This window comes from Tamandua tetradactyla, chromosome 2, assembly GCF_023851605.1.
Source record: "Tamandua tetradactyla isolate mTamTet1 chromosome 2, mTamTet1.pri, whole genome shotgun sequence".
In the NCBI taxonomy this organism is placed as follows: Eukaryota; Metazoa; Chordata; class Mammalia; order Pilosa; family Myrmecophagidae; genus Tamandua; species Tamandua tetradactyla.
Window position 1 is genome coordinate 23,848,153 of NC_135328.1, and position 22,352 is coordinate 23,870,504.

A 22,352-nucleotide genomic window follows, 5' to 3' on the forward strand; every position below is an offset into this window, starting at 1 on the left:
AGTTGAGATTAGCGACCAGCTCTGCCTGGCACAGGAACCGTAGCCGTAAACACCGTTCCACGTGAAATTCTGCTGGGCCCAGCAGGTGGCCCAAGTGGGCAGTGGCCCCACCAGGTGGTATGGTCCAAAATTATCAGTTGGTTCCACAGGGTCTAAATTAGTGCATGGCCTGTCAATGGATAACAGCAAAAGCCAATACCGAACACCTACTGCGTGTCAGGAGTTTTTATGCATCTCGTTGCGAATACTTAACTCTCCCAGTAAACCTTTGAGGTAGTCATATGGTCACCATTTTGGAAGTGAGGAAATGAGGTTAGGAGAGGTTATGAAAGAGCCTGGGAAGCACGTGCACCAGTGTTTGAACCCAGATCTATATTTGTCCCCTGAATTGGTGCTTTTGCACCCCTCATGCTGCCTCTCACGGAGCCCCGTTTGGGACCCATCACTTTTAAGATGGATGCTTTGGAAGGGCTAGCACTCCTAAGTCCTGCTGAGTGCTGGGCTGACCCAGTGACTCGACCTTGCATTCCCGGCCATCTCTGCAACCCCCACATCTGGGACCCTGTAAGCAGCAGATGTGCAGAATATACTGGTTGACTGAAAAAAAGTGAATGGATCCTCCCCGTGGCACCCACAACAAAGGGCACGAAGAAAATCTTACAAACCATTTTTCAGCAGCTGAAGCCAGTGAGTGTGAGCAGATCACAGGAAGAGGCAAGAAAAAGATCAATGGAGGTAATAATGGCTAACACTTCATTAAGCCTTCAGCGAACCAGTGTCCTAAGCATTTGTATTAGCTCATTTTAAACTTCAACAACTCTCTTGGTAATCTTATTATCCCCTATTTTACAGATGAGGAAACTGAGGCTTAGAGAGCTAATAAACTGCCCAAAGATGCAAGACTGGCACATGGCAGAACCAGGATTTTAGGCCAGTCTGACTCAAGGGTCCACCTCCTCTTAGCCACGGTGCACCCCAACCTTCCTGCACCCTCTGTGTTATCACCAGAGTATCTAGATTCCTTCAAAGCCCTTGCTGAGTTGAGACACCAACACCTTCTCAAACTAAGAGACTGCCTCCAAAGCTAACAACTCCCAAACCAGAGAACTCGTGGGAGACAGAATTATTGTCCCCAGCACCCCTAAAATTAAAACTGTCACTGAATATAGAGTTCGCCTTCTAAACTCAGGGAGATGTTCTAGGTCTTTCATTCCCTTACAGCCTTACCTAAGAAACCTAACTAGACTAGGCACGCTGGTTCTACTCACTATGAAAATCAGATTCCTGCCCCATCTCCAAGCTTGGCACTGTTCCTTAGCATAGGCCCCCACAAGTACCTTGGAAATAAGGTTGACACTACAGGTAAAAACTCCTACAGAAAACTCTTCTAAATATTGCTCTGGTCCCACCCACCCATGAGGTGGGGAGATGGGGAGGAGCATTGTTTTCAAAAGGTGTTTCATACTGAGATCAGAAACTTGAGAGCTTTCTTTTACAGTTGGGTATTACGACAATAATTCTGATGTTTAAGTGAATTGCTAACCTGAGCTGCTCTGGGGAGCACCAAAGCATCACTCTGCCCTTTCCATCTCACTCATCCTCAGCTCTAACATGGGTGCTACATAAGCAAGCACCTCTAGAGCAGGGTTTCTCAACCTCAACACCTTTGACATCTGGGCCAGATAATTCTTGGTTGTGGGGGACTGCCCTATTCATTGTAGAATATTTAGCAGCATCCCTGGTCTCTGCAAACTTAGTATCAGTAGCACCATCTCCAAGATGGTGTCAACCAAAAATGTCTCCTCCAGACATTACCACATGTCCCCAGAGAGCAAAATCACCATCCCTTGATAACCAGTGTTTTAGAATTGTGAGACATTAAATGTTACCTCATGTAAAGGCGCGGCAAGGAGCCTGGCACATATGGCTGCTATTATGATCATTATCATTATCAATTATTCAACATGCACAAAACTCTTTTATTAATTAGAGAAGCTGTAAGCATATTAATCCATGCAGCAAATAGAGTTCCCATATACTTCCCAATTATTAACACCTTGCATTAATGTGCTACCTTTGTTACAACTGATGAAACAATATTATTATAATGTTAACTATACTAGAGTTCATTATCTTTGTTGTACAGTCCTATGGGTTTTTTTTTTTAATTCTGGTAACAAATATACAACCTGAAATTTTACCCTTTAACCCAAATGCATAACCTGGTGCTGTTATTTTCACAAAGTTGTGCTACCATCACCACCATCCTATCCTTGGGATTTTGGCCTAAGGAAATAAAACACAAGTAAGAAAAGACTATCTGTCTAAGATCTTTGTAGTTATTTATTTATAATAGCAAATACTGGAAGCAATTTAAATGTTGGCAATAGGGTCCAAACTTGCAAAATACTATGCTGAGGGCAGTGCTACGGCGGCTCAGTGGCAGAGTTCTCGCCTGCCATGCCGGAGACCCGGGTTCGATTCCCAGAGCCTGCCCATGCAAAAAAAACTTCTGTTGATGGATTACTTGAAAGCTCTCAGGAATATCATCCCATGATAGCTCTGGGGCCAAGAGATCCTTGTTTGTGACCCAGCCTCTCTGCTAATGAACTCATTAGCTTACAAATCAGGCTTACTTTCTTCATCTGTGAAACAGAAATTGCCAAGCATACCTCTCAGAATTGCTGCAAGGATGGAGAAGATAATGGAGATGTCTATTTTTCTAAACCACAAAATGCAGCCCACACATAAGGGATCATTAGAAGATTACTTGGAAATAGGGGAACATCCATGCCAGATAACGTCAAAGAGAAGAAGCCAGTGCAAGGAAACTGGACTTAGAAACATCATAATCGTAACTGTCTCCGCGGGCTGTCCGCATTTAAGTCCCCTGAGTGCTGGGACCACAACCCTCTGACCCTCGCAGCCACAGCCGGTGACCTAAGGGACTCGCTTTATTAATAAAATGAAATGCAACCCCCCCCCCCCCGCTGCCCCATCTGCTGGGCCGCAGGAGCTGCTCCTCTATTCCCCTTCACCCCTGAAGGGCTCCATTCACTCCGCCTGTGCCACGGCCCAGCCCACGCCTTGGGCCCCAAAGCCTTCCCACCCCTACTCTCTGCCTGGAAGGTGTGCACCCCTAGTCTCTCAGCCCCTAACCTTTCCCTGGCTAACTCCTGCCTGAACTTCAGTGCTCTCAGCTTAAATGTCAAAACCTTCCATTCTCAATTAGTCTCCACCATAACTTGTTCATCTCTAACACAGCATCATGGTGTGTCTGGGTTTTGTTTTGGGGTTTGTTTGTTTATTTATTTATTTTTTTTGCTATTATAAATAAATTTTAGAAAGGGCTCTGATTGATCAAGCTTGGGTCACATGTTTACCATCAAGTTGGGCTACATGTTTACCCTCAAGCTGGGCTAAAGAAGAACTTTCGGGGAGAATCAGCCAGAGACAGGACAGTCAGCCATCACAGGGGGTGAGCTCCCCATCACCTGGGCAATACAAGCAACAATCTGAAGTCCACTTGGAGTAAGGATGCCAGATAAAACACAGGACACGCAGTTAAATCTGAATTTTAGATAAGCAACACATAACTTTTAGCATACCTATGCCTCAAGTATAGCCTGAGACATACCTACTCTAAATAAATCATTCATTGCCTGTCTGAAATCCCTCCCTTTCCCTGCCCAGACTGCTGTAATTATTATTTTTCTGGATGGCGTGGGGGTTGGTGGTGGGGAAGTGCATGGGCCAGGAATCGAGCCTGGGTCTCCCGCATGGCAGGAGAGAATTCTACCACTGAACTACACTCATACCTCCCCCCTTATATTTTTACTTATGTGATATTTGTTTCACTAAACTCTAAGTTCTCTGAGGACAGGGATTATGTCTTTTTAGTTCTCCACTGTATACCCAGCACACTGTCCAACATGTAGGTGACGCTCAATAAATATTGATCCAAATGAAACAATAAGTGACTGTTTTAACCTCTTCATTCCACCAAAGGGGAAGCTAAAGCTCAGGGGGAAATGTGTTTCCCAAGGCCACGGAAGCACGAGGTGGCCAAACTGGAATTAGAATCAGAACCACATTACCTCTGGGCCAGGACAGGGTTTGCAATGGCCAGTGAGGCTGGAAGTGGAGATGAGATACAGAGCGTTCCCATCCACTTTGTGAAACTCTCTCTGATGAGGATTTTTCATTTTATGATAGCTTATTCCTTGTCACTAAATAATGCCCAAAGACTGGTGTTCTAATTTATGCAAAAATTAGAACCACCTATTTTCCCAGCCACATGGCTAGTCAGACTGAATTGGTAAAATGAATAACACAGGCAAGAGAAAAGAGGCCATATGGCCACACTCTGTGCCACCTGTTCCATAGGGTCCTTGGCCCCTGACTCAACCTGAAATCAGATGAGGGTCTTGAGAACACAGAAGCCCCTCCCACTTCCTGTCCCAAATCATGTTTGTGCTGAATGACTGTCACCCGGCGAGTTAACCTTTACTTTGGATGCAAACTGAGCTTTGCACCCAACTTGTGCAACTGAATTTCAGTGTTTTCTTTGCCCAACAGAAATAGTAGAAATCTAAGCCTGGCTTCTGGTCTCCAGGAGTCTGTGCAATGAGGCACGGGAAAGGGACCTCACACTTGTCAGCACGCAAACACTCAGAGCTACAGTGCAGGGCTGCGTCAGGGTATATTGTTCAGCTCCAAGTTTTTTTTTTTTGCATGTTCCTTCTATTCTCGTGGGCAGCAGTGCACAACGGTCCTACAGAACTTGGGAGCTTCTCCAGACCTGCAAACTACTGGAACACATTTGCCACTCATTCAGCAAATACTTAGGTCCCAGGTGCTGGTTCTGTTCAGTGATCTGGGGCCAAGCCTGTATGTTCCAGGACCTCAGAAGAAGGTGAACAGGCCATCAAGCTCCATATACGTTGGGCAAGAGGTGTCAGGGGACTGTTGACTTCATCCCCTGCTGATCAAGCAGTGCTGGTTTTGACTGTACGTGCTAACAAAATGGCATCAAAACACTGAAAAGTTCCCATTGTCTAAACAATATTTAATCCAAGCCAGGCAGAGCGGGTAAGTACCTACCAGTCAGAATTTAAGTTTGAGGGATGGAAAACCTTCCACACAGAGAAAGCAGAGCCTGCACCTGCAGGGCCACCGAAAGGGCAGAGTGACCCACTCTGCACCCTGCCCCACTCTGAGCCCCAGGGCCATCAACTGTACTACGGGCAGGCCAGATTTTTCCCGCTCTGACACCCTAAGCATTTACAATCTGAAACAAACCACTTTCCTTACTGATTCAGCAAAAAGATCTTTCTTTTAAATATCAGGAAGGGAGGTAACTAGGACAGGTTAGTAGGCAGTGGTGTACCATCTAGAAAAGCCCTTTTGTGTCAGAAACTTGGGTCTGTACCTCCTCCTTCTCCACAAGAGCTACAAATCGCCTTCCTCTAAGCTGCTTATCTCTCTAATCCTAACACTTTCAAACCCATAAACTTGAGCAAGAAGCAACAAGCTCAGTACCAGTGGAGACTGGCTTAGTCTGGATGACCCAACTCCAAGCCCTGCCCCAGGACCCTGTGCTCCTCACTCCTTCCTGGGCTGAGCATGGGGACATCTCCCCTGCATTCCATCTCCTCCACCGCAAGGATGGGCACTGCCCAGGGGATGCAGAGGATTTGGGAAAGAGGAGAAAAGCCAGCACCATGAAATGGAAAGAGGACTGGCCTGAGCCTCAGAGATGACAGCTCTGCCAGCTAAATTGCCGGCTGGCTGACCTTGGGAAAATCCCTGTCCTGCTTTGTGCCTCAGTTTCCTGATCTGACAAATGAGAGGGCTAGACTGGACTATCTGTGAGGCCCCCTAGGATGACAGTTTCTCCCACTACTCTTCGACTAGCGGACACACCATGGCAGGGACAAGTTCCTGTTATTTGGGCTACAGCCATCAGGATGGGAAGAGGCAGAGCCGAGAAATGAGGACAAGGGAGGACACAGAGCACCTGGACAGCCAGGACCCAGGAACTACCCGGGGAGGCGGGAGAGGCAAGGAAGAAGCCAGAAACGCCAAAAGTTTTGAGACTGGGATAGAAAAATGAATGACACTCCTGAAAGGCAATTGGACAAACCAGCTTGGAGTACCAACTCTGGTGTTAGATTACCCAAGTTTAAACCCAACCTCTGCTGCTTATTAGCAGTGTGTCCTTTAGAAAAATTATTAATTTCTCTGTGTTTCAAGTTTCCTAACTACAAAACAAGAGCATGTCACTACTTCATCAGGTCTTAAAAGGATTGCGCCATTAAATGGAGCAATTTATTTATTAAATTTATTTATTTATTATTTATTAAATAAAGCACTTAGTGCTGAGAACATGGGAGCTCACTCTGCTTTCATTACATTAGTATAATATGTGTGATACTTTATTATTATTTTTATTATTGCTTAGGCAGAATACTAATCTCTGCTCTTTTACTAGTAAACTTGGAATTCAGCTTCTCCATCTAATATAAGGTGCTGGGAAAAAAAATCAAGGTATCTCTAATGAGAATGTACATATATTCTTGAGGAATTAGAAGTTCTCTAAATACCGTGTGTGTGTTTTTGTATCATTGGCCATCTAAACAACTTCTAATAAACATATGCAGATTTCCTGAATGCCCACTTTCTAACCAAGTTCTGGCATAAGAGTTCAGAGCCCAAGTTTATATTTGTGTTTGTGATTGTGTTGGCACAAGTCTAATAGTAGCAGACTAATGAAAGGAACAGATGCAGGTTCAATTTCTGAATGATGACATGGCACTAAATGAAAGCCGAATGACATCAAATGAAGGTCATTCAAATAGAAGAATGGCTGGGGAACTGAATCATTAGTACAGGGTAATAAACACCAGCCAAACCCAAAAGAATCAGCACAATAGCTTTCGCCAGCATATTCACATTACAGCTTATACTTTGGTCTCAGTAAAATAACATTGATTATCTCACTGCAGTAACAGTGTTAATTTGAACTGCACTGGTTTTGCAATTTTGTTTGCATTTAACTCGTGAAAATGTATGGGTCATATGGTCGCATAATAGCCTCAAGTTTAAGGAATTTATATCTAGTTTCATATATATACATCTTTAAATAACATTATAATAAAAAGAATTTACTGCACAAAAAAATACCTTGACATTTTTGTTCTTTTAAAGAAGGTCCAAGCATTATACTGAATTTAATTCTCTCCAAGTTCCCTTATAGCTCTTTGAGTCTAAGAAACACGGTCATTTTGGTTTCAGACATGTGGAGTCTCATTAAGACAACCAAGTACTGATGCAGGTTGGAACTCAGGCAAAAGGTAGACAGGCAACAAATCCAGAAGCCCACCACACAGAGGTGCAGCCAAACCCAAGAGGGTAGACGGGATCACAGAGGAAGGGGATTCGGAAAGAGCAGCAAAGAGCCGACGACTGGCTTCAGGGCATTTACCAGGCCTTACAACCCTCAGTTTCCTCTGTGGAAAGCATTATTCACCTGGGCATTAGCGAGAATTTTCTCAAGAGTCTTCAAAACAATATTGGCCCATCTGGGATGTGGGGGCCTTAGAGCCCTCCACAGAAGTAAAACAAAGCTCAGCTATTGTATTTCTCAGGTCAAAGCTGAACGATGGCCCCCAGACTAATGCTAAGAATCTAGATTGATCTCTCGGATCTGGGCCATTAACTCATTTCACTCCTACCTCCCCCAAATACAGGGACCCACTGGGTGCTTCTGGAAAGCCAGGAGGCTCCCAGGGCTGTGGACTAAAGGAAAGAGGGAGGAGGGCAGGGACAGCTGTGTGCCAGCTTCCAGAGATCAGAGCCCACACGTAGATGCTTTCAATAACCAAGCAGGCTGGTGGTTGATCTGCCCTCTCTGAGAAGCCATAGGGTCCCGGGTCCACCAGGGGTCAGATTCATTCAGTCACTGCATGAAAACCAAGAGGACTCCCTTCTCTCCCTCCTTCAACCCCCAACTCAAAAGCTTTGATGCAGGGCAGGTTGGTTGGTCGCCCCGAAGAAACCCAGGCTTACTGTTTGTCTTCTTCGGAAAGTGAGGTTTTTCCACAGCAGCAACCTCAGCTGAGGCCAGCAGGCCATGTTCCCTCGGCCGGTGCCCAGGCAACCTGTGTGTGACTTGGGAGCCCGTGGAGGAAGTGGCCGGAGCTCACGGCAGGGACGCTGTGGCTGGTCATTAACTGGAAGAGAAAGCAGGAGGGGAGAACACGGTCGGTCACTGCTGCAAAGCTGCATACCAATGAAGGTGTCGCTCCAGCCCTCTCGCCCGAGTCCCCCAGCACCCAGGGCTGCTTCATGACCATTCCTCAGTGGGTCATGAGCCCTCACTCCCAGCCCCCGGGGTCCTCTGGGAAAAGGGGCTTTCTAGAGGTTTGCTAGTGGCAGCCTGGGAGCCAAGCATTAGGGTCCCAATCATTTCAGCTCCAGCACTATGATCACTTGGGAATGAAAACAGTGTCCAGAACACTGAAGATGGCAACAGCATTTTGGAATCCCAGTATCCTGCCTCCCTTCTCTAAGAAAATGCCTCCCCTTGCATAAAATGTCAGCAGCACTTATAAATTTTGCCTTGAGCCTGGACGGACTTATGCTATGCCTTGGAATTCGCTGCAGAAAACATTTTCATCTGGCCACCAAGCTGGGTCCTTCCCATGACATGTGGTGCCATTGAGAAAGCCATTTCCCAACTTAGAAAGCCACAGCATGTTTTAAAGATGACTGCGAGTAAACGCCAAGGAAATGTCACGATGCCTGGTTCCCAGGTGACGAGGACAACTTCAGCGCTACGCCTCTGTAGGAGGAAAGCAATATCCCGTGGAGAAACAAGACCGCTAAGACAGGCACAGTGCATCATCTGTGAAACCGACACGCAACCCCAGTCTAAACATATGCACACCCCTGGCCTCGTTCAAACTGCACCTGAACATATGGCCCAGCTACCGCTTGCCAGGTATCCCAGGTGGCTCCTGTGGAATCTCATGAATGGGAAAAACAACGCTCTTTATCTCCCAGCTGCCCACCCACCCAACAGCACTATTTACTTAATGCTCAGATACTCCCCAGGGAAGGGGCAAGAAATGAAACTTGCAAGAAGGAAGGAGGGACGCACAGGTTAAAACTAAACCCTGATGACACTGGAGAGTCCTGAACCCACAGTAGCCTCCCAGAAATAAGCTGTATTTATAAAATGTCCCAGTTAATCGTTGTGGCCAGTAGTCGAGCAGAGTAGGGTAAGGAACCAACGTGAGAAACACACAGCAGAAGGAGCTAAGGACACAGTAAGTACTTGTGGAGATGAAATCAAGGACTTGACTAAAAATCAGATCTCAAGGCCAAGGACAATCTCTAGTAGGCTATTGCCTCTTCACCCCACAAGGACTTGGATTAAAAATTTCTAGAGAAGAAAAGAGAGTGGAAGGAATATGTAAGGTCAGAGAGGAAGGAATCACCCTTCCATGAGGTATTTTGTCTTCATTCATTAAATATCCAACAGATCAGACATTCCTCCAAAGCATGCGCACTTTTGGATCTATTTCTTCATCATTTGCTCAGCAAACCTCTGGGAGAACACACACCCAAACCCCCGAAGTTTCTCACTCCAAAAGCAGGAAGGGTAAACCTGCACTGCATCGAAGGCACTTCATTGTTTAAAGATGTCAACTGGCCCTCAAGCAATGGGAGCCAGAACTTCAGGTGAGACACAGGCTTGTTATCCCAAATTGTTTTGTAACAGGCCCAGAATAGGGCTTGCATTCCAAAGCACTGAAATAAATAATTAGCTAGATTCTCTCACACAGAAACTGCTCTCCAGGAATCACTTCAATGTTGGTTTGCTATTAAAAAGGATAACTGACCCAGTAGAAAGACATGAATTACTCCATGCGTCTCAAACACGAGCCATTGGCCAATCTCTTATGCTTTCTGAGTGTCAGTCTCCTCATTCATAAAATGGAGTGATGATACCCACACCTTGTATGGCTATTTCAAGGACTAAACGAGATAATATAAATAAGTTCCCAGCACAGTACAAGGCACACTGGAATTGCCAAAGAAATACGAGCTCCCTTTTCCCCACTCGTTTTTATTGGTATACTCTTACAGAGAAACCGTTACATTGTGTCCATTCTTTATCATGCCATCATTTCTAGAAAATCCATCACAGATTTCTGGAAAATCAGGAGGAACAAGATAGGAAGGATGAAATCTGAACAGCTTACATCCCTGGAGCCAAACCAAAGCACAAAACTGCCTACCCTAAACCAAAGGGGACTCAGAGGAACAGAAGGTACACCTCTCCAGAATATTCACGAGAAGGGAAGAGGAGAAAGATCAGGAAGGGTTTTCTTGGAGAGCATTTTCCTAGAAGTAGAGTTTCTGGGCCTCCAAAAATGGGTTCTGACCCCAGGTACCCTTCTAGAAACTCACCGAGAAGGTTAGCAAGAAGTAACCCAAAGTAGTAGCAGAAGAAGGTTCTGCTCTGGCTTTGCTGGGTACAAATTCAGGTGCAAATGCTGCCCCTCTCCCCGGCTCTCGGCCGGACCCGTAACCCCTGCACAATTCCTTCCCGCCACCTCAGGACACAATGAGCAGCTCTTGGAGCAATGCTGGCCAAAGAGGAGGGTTTGGCAACACCCAAGCCCTCTGTTCAGGTATCTAAAGCCAAAGGGACATTTCCACATGACTTTTCAAGGAAGTGAACAAACAAACCAAAACTTAAAAAAAAAAAAAAGGCAGTACTCTGTACTAGATTTCCCAATGTTTCTTCCAAAGCTAGCCCTCACTTCTGCCCTCAGACACACTTCCAGTTATTGACTGGACTGGGTCCCACTTCTTCCTCATCCCCCAGCCACAGATCATGCCCAGCTCGCTCCTGGATGGCCCCAGCCACCTCTCTCCCCACTCCCCACCTCCCAAGTGACGCCCAGGAGACAGCTATCACAAACCCCTACCACCGCGACTTCCCAGGGTGTTCCCTCTTCCAGACACATGTCTCTCGGAGCACGAATGAATGGCCCGGTTAACTCCTCCTCAACCCCAGGTCTCCACTGAGTTGTCCCCTCCTCGGAGGCCTGTGCTCACTACTTTCCCTGCCCAACACCTGCCTTAGGGGCCCCTCCCTGGGGCTCCCCCAGCAGCCCGCACCCTGTGGAGGGTCCTCCTACATCCCCTGGCAGCACAGGGAACCCTCCCGTGTCCTTCGTCATACATTCCCTAGTATACAAAACGGTGCCCAGCCTGTAGGAAGCACTCAGGGAATATTCATTTAATTAATTAGCCAAGAGATGGCAAGCTGGAACATCACAAGAAGGGTGCTGGCATTCCACGGCCTGTGGTAACCGCTTTCCCAGGCTTGATTAGCTGATGTCCCCAGAGGGAGGACTGCTGTGCTCAGCGGCTTCCACCACACACGTGCCGGGGCCACCAGGGCTTTCCGAGGAGCTTCAAAAGGGCAAGAGCCTCCCAGGTGACTCCCAGGACATCCTGAGAAGTGTACGGCTGCTTCCCATAAATGCCAGTTCAGCTAAGGACCCAGCCAGCTCTCCTGAGGCCAGCGAAGTCATGAAATCCGCTGTGTGCCAATCTTCATGCTCTCGTCCGGAGCTCGTCATGGACCAGCCCTCATCAAAATTGAGATTTTCCACACACCAACCATCTTTTGTGCAAGACGGACCTACCCCAAGTGACTACTCAAACCTGTGACCCCTTTTTTTCATTTTTAGAAAACGATGTTCGAATGCCACTGATATTTTAAAGTTATTAAATAAAGCTAACGGGCATATAACAGCCCACTCAAACACGACCTCAAACAAGCAAATAAGAAATGCTCAACATCATAAGTTGCAAGGAAACGCAAAACAGATCCACAATAAGATGCCACTATTCATTACGAGAGCAACTAAAATTAAAAAGTGCCAGCAAGGGCATGGAGCAACTGGAATTCTCAGAACTGGCTGACGAGAATGTAAAATGGAACAGCCACTTCGCAAAACAGTTTGGCAGTTTCTTGCCAAGTTTAACACAGACTTACGATACCACCCAGCCTTCTCACTCCACAGTATTTACCCCAGAGAAATGAGGACAACTGTCCATGTAACGAGCTGTCTGTGACTGTTCATAGCCCAAAACTAGAAACAACACAAGTGTCCATTGACTAGTGAATGAATAAAAAATGGAGCACAACTCAGCAACAAAAAAGGAATGACCTACCAATACACACATCATGAGTGAATCGCAAAGCCTTATGCTAAGTGAAATAAGCTAAATGCAAAAGAGTACATGCCATATGGTTTCATTTCTATGACATTCTGGGAAAGGTGAAACAACAGGGACAGAAACGAGATCAGTGGTTACCAGCAGTTAGAGATGGGGGGAGTGGACAGCCTACCAAGAAACACGCGATGATGGAAATATTCTAAATTGTGATGGTGGTGGTGGTCACACAATTGAATAGATTTGCAAAATTCATCGACCTGTGTACCTAAAAGGGGTGAACTTCACTGTATACAAATTATATGTCAATGAACCTATTCCCCTCCCCAGAAAAAAAAAAAGCCCTGCCTTCTATTATAACAATTACCAAACCCTCCTCCCCCAAATCAAATCATGCCTCGGAAGACCTAAGAACTTTAAGAGTGTAAAGCTTGATCACTGTCTGATTCGCTTCCAAGGCAAATGGTAGATCAATTCCACCACCCACTTCATTGTAAAAGCCACACAGCACCCTTCACTCCTCAAGGCTCCCATTAGCCACAGCAAATATTTACTGAGTGCCTATTATATGTCGGGGGCTATTATAGACCCCAGAGGTCCAGCACTGGACAGAAGAGGCAAAGCTCCTCCTCTCATGGGACTTTTATTCTAGCAAAGGCATGGAAGGCAGTACTTGGTCATTAAAGCAGTGGGTGGTGGAAGTAATGAAGGAAAATAACGCAGAGTAAGGACAGCTGGAGTGATGGCGGGGGTGAGGGGGGGTCAAGAAGGACCTGTAGGAGGAGGGAGGACCCTAAGACAGCCACCTCCCGAAGGGCAGGCGTGGACCCTGCACCGCAGGCCACCTGCAAAGAACTCAGTAAAGTAGAATGCCAGAAATACTCAGCAGAGGCACGATATAGAATATGCTTGCAAAGAAAAATATATAGATACATACATTCTCAGGGAGTTTGGCATGAAGGAAGAAACAATGGCTCCCCCCACATAGACTGTACAACCCTGCCCCGCCCCACCCACTTCCTCCGTGAATCCGCTGGCCGTTTTGAACTTCACGTGTAAGTTTCAAAGAGAGATGAAACCAAAAAGAAAGGAGAGAAGAGAAAGACATGCTGAAAAGGCATGGTAGGAAGACTTCTTTTCCCCCACTTGGCACAGGCAAAAGAAAACAGGAACTTCTTCCCGTGATTGCTTTCTACCTTCCTAAAGCATTAAATCTGCCTAGAGAAATGTGGTGAGAGGGGGAGAAATATTCACATCTGCACTGCTACCAGAAATTGTTAGTTTGTGCACAAGCAAAAGGGTTGGAGGGTCTTTTTCATTCCGTGAACACTTGAGGCCGAGGGTCCTCTAGCTTCAGTGCTGGACTCCCATCTCGGGGTGGGGGGGTGGTCAATGCGTTCGCCGGGGCGAGCTCCAGAAGAGGAGGTGTCCAGCAGGGACCTCCCGGGCACCCTTCCTCACTGGGGCAGCGAAATCGGCCCCTCTCGGCAGGAAAGGAAAACCATTCTTAAGGTCAACCTATTCACTTCACTGAGGACCCACAAACCTGTAAGTTTTACCAATATGAGGTATAATAAAATGATATAATTTTCATCTCACATCACTAACTAATGATTTTAAGAGGAACTAGAACAAACATACACTCTCAATCCTCAAATGAGGACTTGTGCCCAGTTACTTCATCAAAAGCTCTTCTTTGATCCACACTTTTCTAATAAATCAGGTCAATTATGCCAGGGAGGCATAATGTCAGATATTTTATAAGGACACCTGAGTATTGTGTCAACCAGAGTTCATACTCAAATGCCTGCAGGGGTCTGGCAGCTAGCAAGCGTGAAGGCGGCTGAGTGTGAGACTAGAGGGAAAAAAAAACCAAGGGTGTGCTCCGTTGCCTTGCCCTGTGAGCAGATGTAAACTTTCCACCCCACTCTTAGAGGTGGAGGAGCGGAGGACTAAAGAAAGTGACTTGCTCAGAGTCATCCCCGAGTTAGAGCTGGCCCCCAGCTTTCTCAAGAGATAGCTTATTCAACACCGGTTATCTGCCCCTTACGGCTGCACTTTTCCTATGACCCTCTTTATCCTTCTGAACACAGTTCTCTGATGAGTTCTATCCAAATAACTCACATGGTCAGAATGTGCAGTCAGCAACTAATCTTCATTCTTCAAGAGCGGTGGTTTACTGGCAACTGTTTCTCTAAACTTTAGAAGTGTGTGTGTGTGTATTCAGCATTGTTCAACCAATTTCCAGTTACCAGAAGTGAGGGAAAGTTGAAATTCCCGACAAGAGCTATCAATCTCTCTCCTGACGAATATATTTCTAGATATCTCTATCAGTAAATAGCTGGCCAGTAACTTACAAAGCAAAAAAAAAAAAAAATAGATTTAAGGCAGGGTTTCACTGTATCAGCTATGAAGTAAAAATGTCATTGGCGCTAATGCTCCACTGACTGCCTAGTCACGGTGGCAAAAGCAAGTGTCACAGATGTTTGTGTGTCTCATCTCTGGAGAGATGGTCAGGGCCCTGCAAAATTAGGCTATGAAACCTGGAAGTCCAACAGAGCCCGTTGGCCGTGGAAAAGGTCTGCTCTCTAACTGCCTCTCTGAGCGTACATCTCTGGATCCATAGCCACATTTAGAGGAAAGCCTAGGAGCTACCTGAAGACCAAAAGCAGCAGCCGTGGGAAGGGATCTCGAGTCACCCTGACATTTCTCCCAGGCTGACCCAGCCAGCAGCTTCATTAAAAGTTACTGAAGCTAGGGCCGGCCGCAGTGGCTCAGCAGGCAGAGATCTCACCTGCCATGCCGGAGACCCAGGTTCAATTCCCAGTGCCTGTCTATGCAAAAAAAAAAAAAGTTATTGAAATGAATGTCCAATTTAGCCCGATTTAATTTTTCTCACCTCCAGATGGTATTGGGGTTCCCACTCTCCTTGCCAGTGCTGCTTAAATTCCACCTCCTCACACTCCCCCACCCTCCTGGACACTCACAGTGCCAGAGAAACTACCCATGGTTGGAGAAGCCGGCAGGAGAGCCATGCGCTGGGCGTCTTGAGACCTAGAAGTCCCTCTGCCACCCCTGAAATTGTGTTCCTACATAAACCGCACCATTGTAGGACCCAAATTTGAGAAGACAGAAAGGGATGAGAAATCCTGCAAAGTATAAATCCAGCATAAAATGAAGTTATTCTATCGTCCTAGAAGAGGCTCTCTGATCCCACTCCTCCTTTAAAGATCACTGTATTTTATCAAGTTCATCAATCTGTAACTCAGGCAGTGGGAGGGCAGATGTTTTTTAGTGTCAGATGTTTCTTATTTACTTCATTATCACTATCAATAAGATCACATGCACTGCACATCCCTCCTTTACTCTGTAATACCTAACCAATGTCCTGGACAAAATCATGTGCCATTAGGCAAAATGAGGGCTCTGAAATGTAAACACAAAGTCAGAAGAGACCCATGAATACTATACAAACCTGGAACAGTCTTTGAGAAGCCAAAGTCCTCGCAACGCCAAGAATCTCTATTTTTAAAAAGACTCTAAAGATTATCGTCTATTTCCATCACATCACCGATATGTGGACAACCAAAGTCCAATTTATCATCCTCAACCCTCCTGTTGTGACCAGCAAACACAGCCTCAGGACTTCCTAAACCAGGCTTTCCAGAGCAGAGCTACCTGTACCCAAGTCATGTTTCTTCCTTGTAAAATTAAGAAGAAATCCTAACAAAATGTTAGAAGTAGCCCTTCTTCCCCTGCTGATTTTCACTAAACAAACACAGAGCAACCTTCAAAGGAAGTCTTCAGCAAACAATACAATTATTTGCTTTTTCTGTGGTCAAAGGTAGGTAGCCCATAGGAAAAAGAACCTTTCCCCTAGAAAAGAAATCAACCTGTCAACATTGGATGGCATAGGGAAAAACAAACAAACAAAAAAAATTTTTTTCTCAACCACAAGCATAATACTAGAATAAGAGGGAGCTTCAGGGAATGGACGCTGAAGTCACCACACCCTGAGTTACAGAAACACAAGCAATTACGTCTCCAAGAGCAATCCTTCATTTGCAGAAAAAGTTGATTGGGTGATTTCCCTGTTGCTCTAGGTGGAGTTTGCAAGAGAATTTTAGAAGAAACAATTTAGTGACCGTATCTGCAAAAAATATTTTTTTTTTTTACATCTCTGAAGGGTCAGAGTCCTCAGGGATCCAGACTGCCCGCAGCCTCAAGGGTTTATATTTCATTAAAACACTCAAAGGAGTCAGGGGAACAGGCAAAACCAAATCTCTCACTGCCTTTCCCTTCCTTTGACCTGCTCTACTCCTCAGCAAACTTCCCCTAATCCTTCACTCATTTGTTTTCTTGAACTAGCCTCGTGGGGAGAAGGGAGGGTGACAAGTCAGAGAAAGCTGGGTTGTATCCTGACCCCACTCCTCAGTGCTGGGATGCCAGAGAATCTGGGAGCCCCTGATTCCTCTCCATAAAACAGAGCTAAGCCTGTCTATAAAGCACTTAGCGAGTTCCAGGAACAAAGAAGTATCCAGCAAACAGCAGCATTATAACAACAGGTATTGCCCACTTTACACCGGAAAGCCTCTGCCAAGGGTGGCTCACAGTGGGCGGTTTATCAAAGAAAGTTCCCTTCTCTCTTCTTTGTCCACAGGAGATTCCATTTCCCCCGAAGGCCTTTCCAGAGCAAACCAGGGCTCTAGGAGAGGTGAGGGCATCATCCTGGTGCCCTGAAGCCACTTCTGGTCATTGTTTTCCATCAAACCCCACTTTGGGGGTCCCCTACCTCTCACTTCTGCCATTCTCTCCACACTCCCGGCCGGCCGGGATAGACCACTGCCGCCTTCGGCCCTCCACGCCCTCCAACCAATGTGCTGATAACCTGTAACTTTGGACCTTGCAATTCCTCCATCTTTTCAGCACTGCCTACACTCTTTTCCCATGTACCAATCCCTGAGGTGGTCTCTGCCAAATTATAAACTACATGAGGCCAGCTACTGAGTCTTAGCATCTCCTGACTCCTCACCCCACTCAGCTCATTGCCCAGGGAGCTGCATAAACATCTGTGGAAGGGACACCTCTGAGGTAAACCTTTGAGGATGAGAAAGCACAGTTAAAGCAGCCTCAACACTATACAAAATCAGAAACAGCATCGCAAGTAAAGGTCCAGATAGCCTAAAACCATGACACAATCTCCAGCTGTATTCAAAGAAACACAAGTGTGAGCAGATGTGCATGTAATTCCATTCTCCTTAGAGCCTCTCTAATACGATGGGGAAGACTCTAGTTTTCATTGACTTCATGGAAGCAAAGGTGAATCTGGCATGTGCCGATCTGAGAATCGCTGCCAGGAACAAGGTCACTCCTAGGGGTCAAGCCCTGAATCCAAAATGGCCAATCTAGTCAGGAGCTTCGAATGCCAAACCCACAGGCTCCAAGTCAAGAACTCACCCAATGAAGCATACCAGCACCTGGGTACAATTTTTCTGCCTCAACACTTTATTCCTTTGACTTCTGCCAAAGTAAATCAGCAATCTCCAGGCTCTTGCCCAGTCCAGCTACCAGAGCCTTCGACCAGAACCATCACCCTTCTCCAGAATGTTCTTCTTAGCCAACTGGCTCTTGGGGCAGTGCAGGCGCATCACGTGTCAGAGACACCCCTGTTTCTGCAGCCCCGAGAAGGCTGGCTGACTCAGGACGTGAGACTCTCATCAGGGTCCCAGGGAAAGCACAAAGGGTAAGGTCTGCCCTCCAGCCTTATAACTGAACTCCTTCTCTACAGTAACCAAAATGAACCACTTCGCTGGCTACCTCACCACATTCAGAGAAAAAAGAATAAAATCACAAGTTTTAAATTCACCTACTTGAGATTCTGAGAAACAAACCCTTAAGGGTGTTTGCCTTTTAAAAAAACAAAATACTGGTATCACGAATTCTATTATTTGATGTAGGGGAGGAACCAACTTGAGGAGATAAATCTGTATTGTCCCAATATGACCAAGGTTCTCCATATTCCTCGTAGAAAGTGCTATGGTTACGAAGAGGTTCACAAATCCACCGTTTTGGGTGGCAAAGGAAAAAAGTGCCCAAGGAAAGATGGAACTAATCTATTGGGGGGTTAGGGGAGTACCTCTCGCGAGCCTTCCTTTCTCAACTGTGGCTTTACAGTTGGCATTTAAACCTCACACAGTCCAACCGGGTAAGCGACCCTGTGCTGTGTTTACATCAGGTGAGCTCCAGTGTCCCCAAATGGAGCACCATCTAAAACGAGAGTGCCCAGCTGGACGCAGCAAGCTCCAGAGGCACATCCACCCTCCTCACTGGAGGCCACCGGCACCAGTGTCAGCCAATCTTCATCTGCACAGCAGAGGAGAAAGCCATGCCACAATCACTGGAAATGTGACTGGAGTTGCATGCTGGAAAACGGCACTAATGCCATTCCGTTTGCAAATCCCACAACAGAACTGACAACTGAATAAATATAACTGGCCAAAGGCTCTCTTTGTCTTGAACTCAAGGTCCTTACGACAGTTAACACGAGCATTAAAGTAAAAAATACCCTGCCTCGAGTCACAATTAATTTTAAACAGCCAAATAAATGCAGCATCAGGCTTTTAAAACTTTTGCCTAAAGAAATAGTCCCTCAGAACCCCTCAACTGCTAGGATTTCCGGGGAGATTTCCTTCTGATTCAAACTTAAAACCAAGGAGCAATTTTTATTAGAGAGAAAAAGCTTCCAGTTAAAAACACTTTAAGGTTCTTATAAGACCAATAGATAAATAATACTCCAATAGACTATCAATACCCAAAGATTTGGTGTCCATTTTAAACCGACAAGGATAGACTTTTTAGACATGATTACTTTTTCCCTCTCCTAAAAGGACACTGGAAAGATAACCCTCGATGCTGATCCAGTTGAAAGAAACCTGGATGGAAGAGGGAAGAAACCAAGATTTTCATTTCCAACCAGTGACAGCTGTGGAGGGAAGTGAAGGAAGCCATGCTACCACTGTGAGCCACAGAGCAGAAAACAAGTGTTTATGAGGAATAAATCGACTGGGGTAGAGGATCTTGTGCATGTGAGAGTTTTAAAATCCCAAGAGTAAGAAAACCACCAGTGGCCATGAAAAATTCACCCCAAAGAGCCTGAGAAAGCAAAAACTCATACTCCAGCATCACAATGATGTCTCTACTTCCTCACATGTTGCTGGTAGGGGTGCCAATTGGAACACTTTGGCAACTAATATTAAAGTGCTATGGAACACAGAGGACAAAGAGATGCTTCCCTTAAAGGTTCTAGGAAAGGCATCGTGGAAAATAAATTCAGCAAGGTGAAAAAGCAGCAAAACCTCTGGAGTCAGCAAGACTTGAGTTCGAATCCCTGGCTGTGCCAGTGGCCAAATAAGGGGACCATGAACTAGTTATTTAGCCTCTCTTAAAGAAGCTGAAAAAATGAGCTAATCAGAAGCAACCTTGATATTTCCCCAAACGTGGGAGAGTTACACAAAATGAATTTAAGCAGTAGTTACAGGATTTTAGGAGATGTGCAAGTACAATAGTAAACAACATGGAATCACCTAGTGAGCAAATTTGGTTCTTTCCAAGTCTCCCTTCTTCTTAAAAACTGTTATTGAAGAGTAAAGTCTCCGGTCTTCTTTTCAAAACTTGCTAATTTCCCTGTTTACAAAAGGAGCGCAAGCCTTTGGCTCCTTTGAAAAGCAATAGTGTATTTTATAAACAGACTTTGGCAAAAATGACTTGTTTTTATTCTGATTGTTCTTAAATTACCCTCCATTTATGACACTATATACTGGTTTTCCATTTCTAGGGCTAATATCAAGTTAATTTTTAAAAATATATACTGACAAATTAATTTAAAAAAATATTAACAAAAATGTGAGCCAATTTAAAGGAAAACAGCAATTTAATAATTATATGTATGGTATAATATATACTATGGCAAAAATCTCACAGGCACTATTTCAATGAATGGGTCGGTGAAATGCTGCTAGGTCTCAGGGTCATGGTGAAGATGAAACGAAATAATGCATGGGAAGCCCCAGCCCACGATATACTCTCATCTACCTGCGGCTGATAGAAAATTTCAGCAGGTGGAGAGTAAGAGCAGAGGACAGAATGCAAAGGCAATCATGGAGGATGGATGTGAGATTCCAGAACAACAAAGAGCCAAGAAATAGCAGGAAAGAGTTCATAAAGTAGAAGACAGAGAAAAGACGAAAACAGTACAAGGAGATTCATTTAAAAAATATGTACTATGTGCCAGCCACTCTGGTGAGAACATAAGGTACAGCTCCTATTATTTTGCCTTTTAGAATCTGGAACAAAACAGCACAGAACCTTAGTTCAAAAGCCTTGAATGCTAAGCTAAAGAGACTCTGTACGGTGGCTTCTCCTTATAGTCTTTTGACATTTGTTCAGCACCTACAGGACTTCACATGGCACATGGCATTTGATCAATATTTGCTGAAAGCATGAGTTTCAGTTTAATAGCATGTTTTGCATATGAACAATTAATCTATTATATATATAAATATATATACAAATGTTTACATAAATATAAATAAATTATATTTATTTGTACATTATTTATTTATAGCATGGTGTATTTTCTATAGTTTATGCATAGTTCTAGTTTAGACATATTTATATAGTAGACATAAATTTGTATTTACACTTTACAATACATTTGTATTTGAATATATAAATATATATTTGGCCTCCCTCTTCCCTCTCCCAGTCCCTAAGATCACACCTCACCCCAGCTAAGGTTAACTCTGCCACCTGCCTCCCAAGGGCCTACATCTGGGACTTGAGAAGCGTCTTCAGCTCAGTCTAAACTCATTAGACAGGACCTTCACTTTCTGCCTTTTCACTGAAAGCAGCTGCTTCCATCAGTGTTGCCTTATGTTAACCTTGGATCAACTAAGTTCGATATCCAATCAATTTCAAGCTACCATCTCCAGGGACTTGCTTCTTCAAGAGAGCAAGGTTGTTTTGACTCCTTGCAAAAACCGTTATTTCCAACCTGGTATCCTACAGGAATTTTTCAAAGCAAGGGTGAACCACAATATGAAACCCAAACAACTTCTTGGCAGTTCTTTTCCCTCTGAAACCTCTTGCTCCCTTTTCTCCCTTCGTCCCCCTTCCAACCCTAATCTGAAACAACCAAAGTCAGGACAATGCTTTACAGAGCTTTGTGTCTTACCCACCTACCCCCAAGGAGGGACTCACAAAATAGCTCAGAACATAGAGCCCGATTCTCAGCCTGAGGATGAATGAGTCTCAGGAGTCTGTTAGCTTTTCTCGTCATCATGAGTTGGCTTAACAGAACTTCACTATATAAATACAAGAGGCAAAACTTGTGTTCTCCATTCAGAATGGAGGTTCCCAGGATGGAAAGTCCAAGAGAATATTTTATATCAGAGAGATTTTCCAAACGGTAGGTCAGAGATAAGCACAGAATCTCACTGCGTCGAACTATATCATGTTTGTGCTCTTTATATTTATTGAATCAAACCAACTCCTCCTTCCTTTGCATTTCAGATGAGGAGCCCCTTCTGGCTCCGTAATTCAAGTCTTCACCCCCCTAATGCAGATAAAGAGGCAATTTCAAAAGCTTTCTCTTCTCAACTTTCCTCTCCTTCCATCGCCCTTTTTCTTCCATCGCCCTCTCATCAGGAGTCTTCTGTGCATTCCCTGGGTGTTTCCCTTTTACCTCTCAAAATCTCAGTGATCCCTTATACCAATGCTGAGCAGATGCCTCAGAACATAACTGTGGGCAGCGGTAATCAAAGAATAGGCAATGTTTATCTCTTCTCCTAAATACACACCCGGCATTAGGGGAAATAAAAGCTTAAAGTCCTGTAGTTCAGCCTCTTTCCTTTTATAGTCCAAGAACTTAAGTCTCAGAAAAGTAAAATGACTTGCCATAGGTCCATGGTTACTTAGTGGGTTTCTGGGGTATCAATAAGCACCCTGTAATTAAATGTAGAATTTAGAATATATGCATGCAAATATATTTTTCCAAAAAAGGAATCCATAGCTTTCATCATATTTTCATG

General features: G+C 45.0%; 1 protein-coding gene across 2 annotated transcripts in view; it reads right to left on the reverse strand.

The window, feature by feature from the left end:
• ABCA1 (ATP binding cassette subfamily A member 1) overlaps nt 1–22,352 on the reverse strand; it is a 131,837-nt gene that overhangs the window by 103,194 nt on the left and 6,291 nt on the right. For both annotated transcript variants that reach the window (XM_077140813.1, XM_077140805.1), the window contains exon 2: nt 8,071–8,234. In XM_077140813.1, coding sequence (XP_076996928.1) covers nt 8,071–8,136 — 66 coding nt within the window. In that variant the 5' untranslated portion in view covers nt 8,137–8,234. The remainder of the gene's footprint in view (nt 1–8,070; nt 8,235–22,352) is intronic.